Source organism: Argentina anserina, chromosome 6 (genome assembly GCF_933775445.1).
Source record: "Argentina anserina chromosome 6, drPotAnse1.1, whole genome shotgun sequence".
Classification (NCBI taxonomy): domain Eukaryota; kingdom Viridiplantae; phylum Streptophyta; class Magnoliopsida; order Rosales; family Rosaceae; genus Argentina; species Argentina anserina.
Window position 1 is genome coordinate 19,305,386 of NC_065877.1, and position 12,491 is coordinate 19,317,876.

At 37.8% G+C, this 12,491-nt stretch overlaps 1 protein-coding gene and 1 pseudogene across 1 annotated transcript; both read right to left on the reverse strand.

Moving 5' to 3' along the window:
- Positions 1–106: 106 nt before the first annotated feature.
- Positions 107–2,329, reverse strand: LOC126799238 (uncharacterized). Its single transcript, XM_050526400.1, has 2 exons — positions 2,194–2,329; positions 107–1,476 (listed from the first exon to the last, which is right to left on the reverse strand). The coding sequence occupies exon 2, from the start codon at positions 1,204–1,206 to the stop codon at positions 370–372; it is 837 nt and encodes a 278-aa protein (XP_050382357.1). The 5' UTR covers positions 1,207–1,476; positions 2,194–2,329; the 3' UTR covers positions 107–369.
- A 2,977-nt stretch (positions 2,330–5,306) lies between these two features.
- On the reverse strand, positions 5,307–8,125 carry LOC126797002 (nicotianamine aminotransferase 1-like; annotated as a pseudogene).
- Positions 8,126–12,491: the final 4,366 nt, after the last annotated feature.

Consider the following 12,491-nt stretch of genomic DNA (forward strand, 5'->3'; position numbering starts at 1 on the left):
TCCTCTTTTTGGTAATAACCTGGTTAACTAGCAGCATTTTTTTAAACTGAGAATTCATTTAATAAGGCCAAACACAAGCAAAGAAAGTCATTACATATCCATCCGCTATTTTAGGATAAACAAAGCTTTCTGGTATAGGTACCATTGTGAGGTACTAATTCTGATCAATGCAATTTCTGATTTTGGAAATTGGTACAAGATGAGTAATCTGAGAAATAGTGTAGTTCCAGTTCCAAGACCTCGATTATCCTTCCCTAGAAAGGTGCTCCAAAGAGATGAGGAGACCTTGGAAAGGATGCCTTACGGACTGGCTTCCAGCAACTAATGAAACCGCCAACCAAAGAAAGCCATTATATTGCTGAGGGGTCATTAACCATCTGCCTTCACAGGGTTTTTGCCTTTCCGTGATCTCTTTCGCTTCTTTCTACTCCTCACACTTGCATCTTCATTATTCCTTTCCTTCCCTGAATCAGGTCCTTTCGAAGTCTTTTTCGGCTTACATGAAAGGGGGTTTGGACCCTTTGCTTTCTTTCTTTTGAACAATACTTCATCTTTCACACCCAATTCTTTCCTAGTAGCACGCCTCTTTTCAACAGCCGGCACTTCCAAGAACTGATCTCCAGAACCAACGTCAAACATATTCTTTGTGCCTCTTACAGTCTTCTCCAACATCTTATATTCCAAGTCGGTCATGTGCAAACGTTGTTCCTCAGAAGTTTTCACGAACTGGCGTTGGGTATCAGATGGTGCCTCAAGCAAAAGGGCAGTTCTCAGAGCATATACAACCGGGACACCTGGAATCTTGAGAATTCTCTTACGAAGATCAGCCTGCTGAGTAGCAACAAAGAAGTGCTCAGAATTATTTTTCCCAATAACATCCATGATGCAATCATCAGCACTCATGGTATCTTCATGGTCACACCTTGCAGTAACGAGGCTATTAGCAGCCTCAAGAGACTCGGAATGGGAGGGACCAAGACTTGGACCATGCATCTTCAACTCGGCAACAGCACATTTGGTAGTGAATAGCGTGACGGGGGCACCAAGGATATTAGAAAGGGCCTTATCCGCTGGGGTGATGCGATTGGTGACAAGGTGATGCACAAAAGTGACATCGCAGAGCACCTTATATGGCTGTCTGAACCCATAACATGCTGTATAGAACCGCACTATCTTCCTATGACGCTTCTGTTTCTTCACTCTCATATTGTGTCACAGGGCGAGAGAGGTGGCCTCCGGTCCTTGACTTGGAGATAGGCTTACAAAGTGAGAACCAGCAAGAGAGATAGAGGAGACACACAGAGTCGAGAGTCAGTTTCACTCTTCGAAACACAGTTATAGTAAAAGTAACACTTGCTTAGGACTAAAATGGAACATTGTTGAGGTTCCTTTTCATGGCATCATAGTAAACCACTGACTCCATATTTTCTGAAGGTGTTGATTCCTCCACAACATCAAGCATCAGCTTTCAGACGCCTGTTCAAATATGATGGTGAAGGAAAACTACTGTCAAAGAAAACCATTTTAACATAACACCAGTAATAAATAATTAGACATATGACCAACAATTTCCCCACTGAAGTTATTTCTTCATACGCTAGAGCCAAGGAATGAAACTAAAATCAGCTTTCCAACTGCTGTTGTGGTACAGAAGAACAATACGTGATTATCCAGTCCTTGTATATAGTATTCAATTAACAGAGCTACAGATACATCACAAACAACAATAGGCAGATGGCAAACATTGATAAACTTTGACAAAGGTGCCATTCATATTTTCCTACAACAACTTGGCTCTTGTGGGTTCACTTATGACATTTATGATTTATGAAGAACATATCTTAAGCCAATGCATAAATGTAGGGGATGTAACATCTAAATGCAAGAACCTTCTGTAACCAAAACCGAATTTGTAATAACAAGTTGGCTCCAATGTAACTGAATATCATGCTTTGTCAGATATCCAAAGAGAAAGACTTGTTTACACCGATCAGGCTTGATCACCATTTATTTCTACACACGGAAACCCCCAATATGACTTTGGTACTGGTAGTTGCTCAAGCATATCTACATGGCCAGTCCCTCATAATGCATGAGCAGGATGTGAGTTCATGTTTTGCTAAGCAACCTCTGGCGTGAGAGAGAGAGAGAGAGAGAGAGAGAGAGAGAGAGAGAGAGAGAGAGAGAGCTTACGACGAAGCGGCGGCGGCGGATTTGTTGAGGGAATTGCTGTCGTTGTTGAAGTGAGGAGAGGGTTTAATTTAGGGGTTTAACGAGCCGCGAACCAGGACATTCGGTTTTGGGCCGTGTCGGGTCTCTGTAATGGGTCACGGACTCACGGGTCCCTGCATTTGCTCTTTGCTGCTCTGTATCTTGCACTGCGATATATATCACCTTCAATGTTGCAAGTTAAGATCGATTAGGGTTCTCGTCCCTCTCTTAGCATCTACCCGGCTTACTTAAAACTACTATAGTGAGTCAAGTTAGTTATTGAGGCCCAAGGCCAGGGTTCTGAATACTTATGCATGCATGCGAGGGCATTCGATCTCTCTTCAATCTCTCTTCAATCTCTTAGATCGGTACGGTTTGGTCTTGCGCATCTACAACACTCTAGCAGCGCTTAATTCGGTCCGATTATCCAAGAGACTCATGTCACCCACAGCTTTATGTATCGAGCTGAACTGTGTGTAGAATTGTAGACCATGAAATTCAACCATCCTCATAAACTGACCTAGGCCTCATCATTTAGCATGCGGACCGAAAAGCCCGCGGAGACCCGCAAGTCCGATGGGCTTTACCCGGCCCGGTCCGCGAGAAAACCCGTCAAACCCCGCTTCTGTGGGTAGAGGGTCAGACTTAGATTAGAGGGGCGAAACTCGGCCCGGCCCGCCAAAAGCCCACAAGGCCCAGCCTGTAAAAACCCGCTAAATAATAAAATATTATACATACATATTGTATTAGATTTAGAATAAAACTATCACATTGTGAAGCAAGTATATGAAGGAAACTTCTCAGATCGATCAACACCAGCCGATATGATTGGTATATATATATATATATATATATATTTAGTGACCCTGTAAAAATTTCATCCAACTCGGACCTCGTCTGACTGTCGAAATTTCTGATAAATTGAAAACAACACTAATATGCCATAAAGGAAGACCCATTACTAAAATGCGAACACCGAAAACCATTTGCATATCTGAAATCATCTAATTTTTGTCACCGATTGTGTGTGGTCACACCAAGGAAATCCATTTGGCAAAGTCCCGGTCAATGAGGATTTTAATATGTCAAAATGCCTCTTTTTTAGTTGACCGTAGGTACGGACACGCAAACAATGTCCAAAACGGATGAAATTTTTACAAGGTCCCTAAATATATATATTGATCACATCTGCTAGTGTCGATCGACCATATTTCGAGCTGGAGTTATCAATCGCCGAAGTGTCCACTAATGTATCATAACTTCTATGTTAGATTTATAATAAAACTATTGCATTATGAAGCAACAATATGAAAGAAACTTCTCGGGATCGATCGACACTAGCCGATGTGATCGTTATATATATTTAGTGACCCTATAAAAAATTTATCCAATTCGGACCTCGTTTGACCGTTAGAATTTCCGGTAAACCAAAAACACCACTAATGTGCTCTAAGGGATGACCCATTACAAAGATGCGAACGCCGAAAGCCGTTTGCATATCTGAAATCACCTAATTTTTGTTACCTATCGTGCGCAGTCGCATTGAGGAAACTCATTTAGAAAAGCTTCAGTCAATGGGGTTTCAATATGTCAAAACGCCTCTTTTTTGGTTGACCGTAGGTACGAACGGTCAATCCATGTCCAAAACAGACGAACGTTTTACGGGGTCCCTAAATATATATACCGATCACATCTGTTGGTGTCGATCGACCATATTTCGAACTGGAGTTGGCGGTCGCCTAAGTATCAACTAATATATTATAACTTTTATATTAGGTTTAGAATAAAACTATCCCATTATGAAGCGACTATATGAATGAAACTTCTCGGGATTGATCGACACCAGCCGATGTCATCGGTATATATATTTAGTGACCCTGTAAAAATTTCATCTAATTCGGACCTCGTTTGACCGTCAGAATTTCGGTAAATCGAAAACACAACTAATATGCCCCAATGGAGGACCTATTACAAATATGCAAACGCTGAAAACCATTTGAATATCTGAAATCATCTAATTTTTGCTACCTATCATGCGCAGTCGCACTGAAGAAACTCATTTGGTAAAGTACCGGTAAATGGGGTTTCAATATGTCAAAATGCTTTTTTTTTACTTGACCGTTGGTACGAACGGTTAAACCATGTCCAAAATGGACAAAATTTTTACGGGTTTCCTAAATATATATACCGATCACATCTACTGGTGTCGATTGACCATATTTTGAACTGAAGTTGTCGATCCCCGAAGTGTCTACTAATGTATCATAACCTTTATATTAGGTTTATAATAAAACTATCGCATCATGAAGCCACTATATGAAGGAAACTTCTCAGAATCGATCAACACCATCCGATGTGATCGGTATATATATTTAGTGATTATTTTAAAATTTCATCTAATTCGGACCTCGTTTAACCGTCGGAATTTCCGATAAACTAAAAACAACACTAATATCCCCTAAGGGGAGACCCATTACCAAGATGTGAATGCAGAAAGTTGTTTACATATTTAAAATCACCTAATTTTTATCACTGATCGTGCGTGGTCGCAACGAGGAAACCAATTTAGTAAAGCATCGGTCAATGAGGTTTCATCATGTCAAAACGCCTTTTTTTTGAATGACCGTAGGTACGGATGGTCAAACCATGTTCAAAACGGATGAAATTCTTACATGGTCCCTAAATATATATATATATATATATATATATATATTGATCACATCTACTAGTGTTGATCGAAAATATTTTGAAACTAGAAATTTATTTGACTTTTTTTAGAATGTTTTATAATAATTTTTTTATTGTTTCAAATTCTGAAATTAAAGTATCATGTTTTTTTTCTAATACAATCTCGTAAAAGTCCGCAAAGCCAGGCCGTTGACGAGCCCTAATATGACCCTTCATGATTTAACCAGAGAAGTTTTGATCGAAATTTCACGGTTTTTACGTTATTGCATGCATCGTGGACATGTTGCATGTACACAATAATCATGTTTACAAGTGCTGATAAATTATTTCTTGCCAAGTTCAGGGAATGAGATCCAAATTAGTTGGCCACCACCTACATTTAAGATATATATGAATTATGAAACTCATCATCTTATTGCTTCTTGGAATATCTTTGTGAGAACTGAGAAGGCTTTGATCCTCTGAAGGCCTTCTTTAAGCACTTCAACTTCAACAGCAAAAGTAATCCGGAGCCGATTTTTCAGTCCAACAGTGACCCCTGAACCCCATAGATGACAATGCAACTTAGCAAACCCATCAAATTAAAAGTTTCTAGTTCATACATACTACTAAGTTATCTGTGTTTGTGAAGGCAATAATCTTAGTCAAGTGCATGCGATATACTCGGTAGAGATCCAACTTTTACCTGGCAGAACAATCACAGAGTCTTCATTAGCCAGCTTAAGACAAAACTGTATATCATCATCAATGCCTTCAAGTGCTGATAAGTTTAGTTTTACCAGTGAAGTATGATGTTCTGTCATTAATTTTAGTTTTCATACATATGCTAATTATATTCCAAATCAATAACAGTAATGTAAAGTGTACCGACCAATACAACCATGGATCCTTCGAGTTTATTCGGGCAAGTAAGGCATGGAATTTCCTGGATGATTTCATATAACATATCCACAGCGTCTCTCATTATGCCAATATGTTGGAGAAAAAACTCTCCTTTGTGCGCCAATGATTTGAGGTATTGCTCCCTGCAATTGAGAATTTTCATTCTTTCTTATCGACATATTGAATGGAATATAGACATGTTTTCTCTTGGGAGTCCAGTATATTAACACACACACAACTTACCTGAGTGATCACGTACTGTAATGACAAGGCCTTGCATTTTATCTTTTGACATGTAACAAATAAATTAATTGCAAAGGTCAAAATAGTTACCTGAACAAAGGTTGCTGGATCACAGGTGATGTCAAGATAGTTCTTAATGTTGTCCACGATCTGGACAGGAAAAAGGAAAATCATAACTTGATACCAATAATGACACACTAGCTACTTAAAGTACTCGGTAAAGAACTACGTAAAAGCTCTCAGAGAACAGTTGTACGTTTGCTAGTTAAACCAATCAGTCACAATAATACTGAGTGTTAATCCGAAGACATACTGAGAGAACTTGAGCGACTGGAGAAAATAAATGTATAGATATATAAAAACAAGTAGTGTACCCCAGCTTTTTCGAGGAGGCTATTGGGATCATTTTTCACAATCCAGCCAAGTTTCCAGCCAGTAACAATCCATGTCTTAGATATAGAACCAAGTGTAAGAACTGGAACAATTGAACTGAACTTTCCCATAGGCACAAACGGGTTGGTGCCAAAAGCCAGACGGCCATAAACTTCATCCGAAATCACAAAGATCCCAAGTTTCTTTGCTGTTTCTGCAATCTGGATACACCATATTTAATTATATACTTTGAAATTTATGAACTTCATGAAATCTATCAATATATCGAACTTCCAGCTTGTTAATGAATCTCTAAATAAAACACACTATAACACATGCATCATTGCACCCTACCTTTTTCAAATGCTGGTATGTGAAAACATTTCCACGATTGCTGGGGTTAATAAGTACGTACCATAGCGGCAGTGTTGTTATCCGCAAGAGCTTCAACAGAATCAGGATCGATCTCCCAACCTTTTTCTGGAGTAAGATCAAAATGGCAAACTTCAAGATGGTCAAAAGCTGCTCGAGCTTCATATTGTGGGTAACCAGGCTTAGGAAGCAGAATGTTGGCACCAGTATGTGCAAGAACAGACACAATGATCTCGATTTCTTGAGTGCAACCAACTGTGAGATATACATCTTCCGGCAAAACTGGCTTGCGCGCAATAGCTGTACATATATGGATGAGTACAAGAACAGTACTAGTAAATTTGTCCAGCACCACACAAAACAACGCACACACACACACATATATAATGTCAAATAATCCTACATTCACAGAAAAATTGTACGTTATTCATAGTTTTCGTCAAGATAGATATAGCTATTTACTTAAATGAGTTAAATCTAGGGCAATTAAACCAGAAATCGCATCACGTACAAATCACGTTGTTCAAAAACGACTGAGCAGATTTTACAAGGTTAACTGATGTCTTCCAGAGATCTTACTAGTACTAGTAAATCCTCCCCTCTTGTAATGATTCTTAGACCTATATGCTTTTCTATGAAAGCTAGGCATGTCAAACAGAAGTTGAAAACAATTTCACAACGTGTGTGTAGGGCTGGACTTTTTGACACCGAAAAAACCGAAACCGGCCATAACCGAACCGCACCGAAACCGAGAAACCGTAACCGAACAGAATTATTGCGTCGGTGTCAGAAACCGAACCGAACCGAGAAGTTGGTGTCGGTTATCGGTTTCATGCTTTCAGAAAACCGGTGGAAACCGAACCGAACCGAGAAATGAGATGTAAGATTATAACTTGTATTTGATGAACATACGTAATCGATCGGGTGCTTATGTAAAGCATAGATTTGGTAATAAATATATACATGTAGAGATATGTGATTTTGTACAAGGTAAAATATATGATTTTGATTTTTATATGTGTACAATCATGTATGGGGAGGAATATGAACAATCGGTCGGTGTTAATGTTTGCCTTTTCTTTCAGGTGCTCAAGGTATGGAAGAATTATCCAATGAATTGTTCTCACTGATGATCAAGGTACATAGTTTATATTATAATTGTATTGAGATAATTAAGAGTTTCAGTATCAAACACACATGTAAAAGATATATTACTTAAATTGTATAGGAATGGTGGATGATTCATCCATGAACCTAGAAAATAATCAAGAGAATGAGGTTGAAGAATTGATCCAAGAGCCTTGTGTTGAAGAATTGATCCAAGAGCCTTGTGTTGAAGAATCGATTCAAAAGCCATGTGTTGAGATGAATTTTGATTCGATTGATGAGGCATATGATTACTATAAAAAATACGGGAAGGGAATCCTGTAAGAAGAGAGAACATCGCTAAAAGGAGATGATGGAAATATGAAGTACTATACTTTCTCTTGTGGTCGAGCTGGAAATTTTAAAAGTAAGTCAAGTAACTCTTTCAAGCCGCGTCCAAATGTGAAGACTAATTGCAAGACACTTATTAGACTTGGTAAATGCCTTGACAGAAAATGGAAAATCAATTCGGCAAAGCTTGAGCATAACCATGGTCTGAGTCCCAGAAAATCTCATTATTTCCCAGTTGATTGTGGATTAAGTTCATCAATAAAGAGGAAGCTTGAATTAAACGATGTTACTAAAATAGGGTTAAACAAAAGTTTTAACTCCATGGTCGTTGAAGCCTGTGGCTATGAAAATGTGTCATTTTTGGGAAAAGATGCCCGAAATCACATTGAAAAAGTAAGGTGATTGTGGCTCAAAGAAGGTGATGCTACTACGGTTGAAACTTACTTTTTGGATATGCAAGCTAAGAATGTTAGTTTCTTTTATGTCATTGATATAAATGAAAAGGGTCGGTAGAGAAATCTGTTTTGGGCGGATGCAAGGAGTGGGAGTTAATCATCACAGTCAATCAATATTGCTCGGATGTGAATTGATCTCAAGTGAAGATACCGAGACTTTTGTTTGGATGTTTAAGTCTTGGCTAGCATGCATGTCTAGTAATGCTCATAGTGGAATAATTACTGATCAAAATAGAGACATGAGAAATGCCATTGAGATTGTGTTCCCAAATACTAAGCATCGTTGGTGCGCATATAAGTACACATGAAGACATATGTAGTTATGCACTACTCTGAGTACATCGGTGAATCAGCACTGGAATGTAATTATCGGTGAAATCATGGCTACAAATTAGGAGTCACATAGAGAGCTTGCATCAAATTATACATCTGTATGTGATCCTAAAGAGATATGTATCTATTTCTTTGATCAGCAACAATCTGAATCCTAGCATGAACTTTACATATGAGTTACACCATAATATCTACAACAATTCATCAATAAAGTGGTGAGACAGTCATACTTGACAAAGAAGTTCAAGGATGCAATAGCTCTTAATCCTAATATTGAGCCAGGTATAACATTAAATCCAATCATTCTTACTTAATTAGTTAATTTTTAAGCAATATATAATTTGATATATACATGTCATTTTTAATTAACTACTGCTTATTTTGACATGTAAAAGCCACTTGCCAGGTAAGAAGAAAACTACCACTGTCAAGAGGAAGACCACTAATGGAGGAGGAGTTTCTGAAAAACAGGTCAAAAGTTTTCCCGTTAAATTTTGTTTGTTGTAGTTGTTATTTGTTTGTTGTACGCACTTCTAATATGGATATTAATTGCTGCAATTTATTTCTCAATTTTTAATCTAGTTGTTGTCTCTTTCTTTTTTAATAGTTAATATGTTATATGGTTGTTGTTTGTTGCATTTGATTTTGGTGCAGAAGGAGAAAAGAGTGCCTATGACGGCTAATGAATTGAGAAAGAAAGCAAAGGAAAGGGTTGAATATCAAAGGGTAATTAAAATGAATCATCTTTAACCTCAGTTGTTTTTTGTGAACTGTTGGAATTTAAAACTAAGTTAGATTCTTAAATTGCATTCAAATGTATTTATTCAGAGAAAGATGGCTGATTTGAGGGCAAAAAGACGTGATGCAAACAGACCAAAAAGAGGAAGGCCACCAACTAGGTCACAAACTGCTTCTACGACATCAAGGCCACTAGCTGCACCACCTAGTTCTAAAGTGACAGAAATTGTGCAAGCTTCTTCTGCCCCTACTCCTACTACCTCAAGGGCTTCAAGCAATGCCGCTGCAACATCAACATGGTCTTCTTAAAGAGCTAGACAAAATTCAGCTAATGGAGATGGCAAGTAAATGTTCCATAGGTAATGAAACATAGCCATATAACATCCTTATTTTTGTTCAACCTTGTGTTGTGTAACTTGCTTGATGGTTCTGATTTTTTTTTATTAAATGATTAAACCTATTTTACTGATCTTAATTAGGTACGCCTATAGTTGTCAAACAATGTTGAGAATGTAATGATGAATGGTGGAATTAATATTCAGATTTATGATTGAAAAACGATGTTGTAAATTTGTTCAGTTTGATGTATCAAATTTTACATCAAACTTTAACGTATGAATGATGGAGTAGTTTCTGTGAAATATTGGCTTCATTAGCATGTTTTAGACCTCATACACAATTTTGAAATGTTTGGGTTATTTTAGCGGGAAAAAGAGATGAAGAATGGGGGACATAAACATGGTATAATCGGCAATTTATACCAACGTGGCATGCATGAGCTGAGTTGGAATTGCTGGTTTTGCCATGTCAGCCACTTAACGATCAATTTTGACGGTCAACTGACAGAATTGACCAAACTGTTGTCAAAATATAGTTAAAGGACATTCTAATTAAATTTGAAAGTCGAAGGACAAAACTGTTTTTCAAGATAAAGGTTTAGGTGTCACAAGTATTTAATCCAATTATCAATCATCAGGTAAAAAGTCTCAGGATTCGGTTGTAACTCTCTTTCGTCACGTATTATAATAAGGGTGGCATGATTCCCTTAATTCTAATAGGATTAACCACATTACCGCAAGGACAAATGAAGTAACATGAACGGTATTTTTGTTCCAATATTCCAGATATATCTCTAATATATCCGATATCTTTCTTTTTCAAAAAAATAATATATCTACCGAAACCGATATTTTGAACCTTGTAAAACGGTCGATGTTTAATATTGATATAGATTGGACATGGAATTCAACCTATAAACTATATAATTAATTTGAAGGGGTGAAAGACACATAGTTTACATTATATTGACATATCCATGTTCGATTGTTATATTGGATACATGCATTTTGTCAAATTTGTCTTAACAAAAAATAAAACCATTGTTAATTTCAAAATGGGGCTATATGGTTTTAGTGACATGTACACGGATGATGGTTTAAGTATAGTTAGACAATATTAACCAAAATGTGAGCGGAAAAAAGTTTTATACAACATAGATGACGTGCCTAAAGACCAACATGAACAATAATTTACAAGAATACAACCGTTATGAAATGTACAAACTATGCCATGTACAAGTCCAAATACATTTGTGTTCTGCATGGTAAATTGTAGTGGCGTTTTATATCATTGTTAACATTATCGATATAGTTACACATGTTGCAAAAAGATCAAAACCCCAACTATCATATGAATAAAAGTCGCCGAACAAATTATGCTAGCTAATTACGCTTCGGTTTCTCCCCCTTTTAGGTAGTTAATTTTTTGATGACCCATTATAGGAGGTGTCTGCATGAGAATGACGTTTCATTGAAATAAACACTGACATGATACAAAACATATTAAACATAGTAAAATATGTTGCAAATTGAAAAGGCACTAACATACATACATACATACAAGGTACATACGGGGAGGAGTGACACGGGGGCGTGGCTTAGGAGATTTAAACAAACGGTAATAAAAACCATAGTCTGCCGATTAATAATACAAACACGATGGAGATGAACATGGGATTATATTGGTTCATTAAAATTTTCATCGATCCAATCTCTGATTTCTTGACCCTGATGAGGCTTCAAATCTTCCACAAGTTGCCCAAGCCATTCTGCAATATCTGCATCGCACAGCCCTGAAACCCATGAGCACAGATGCAAGTTTTTCACCAAATACCTCACAGCAAGAATATAGAATTTCCTAGGCAGTGCATATGAATCACTTAACTCCTCTATTCGAGCTGTGGCGTCATTCAACGCATCTGTGGTAGCATTCACCGTAGATGTGTCAGTGGCAGAGGAACCCTTTTTATGTCCACATAGGTTCACTGTTTGAACATTGTTGCTTAAACCACCCAAAATGCTAGGGGTACCACCACTTCTGACCCGACCACCCTCGCTGGGTGTCCAAAGGATCAGATTCTTCGTTCCGGCTAACTCATAGTGTAAACAAGCCATTGGCAATTTTGGGTTCTCACCAAACACCTCGTTCTATTCTGAAAGGCAGCGAAGTCCTTCTCTCACGACCGTCCTCAATTGATTTGCTTTTGGTGCAAATTCACTGATATCAGCCCAGCGGTTATCATTTCAACTCCAAATATTGAAGCCTTGACCTTGTAGGACGTAGTAGTCTCTGCATAATTCATACTGATTTTGGTATACAGATTTCAATGAGCTGACCGAATAATTTGTATTAAAATGCGAATTCAAACGATTTTTAATGTCGTTCCAACTCATTTTGTGGGGCTTTGTATTCCTCTCATTT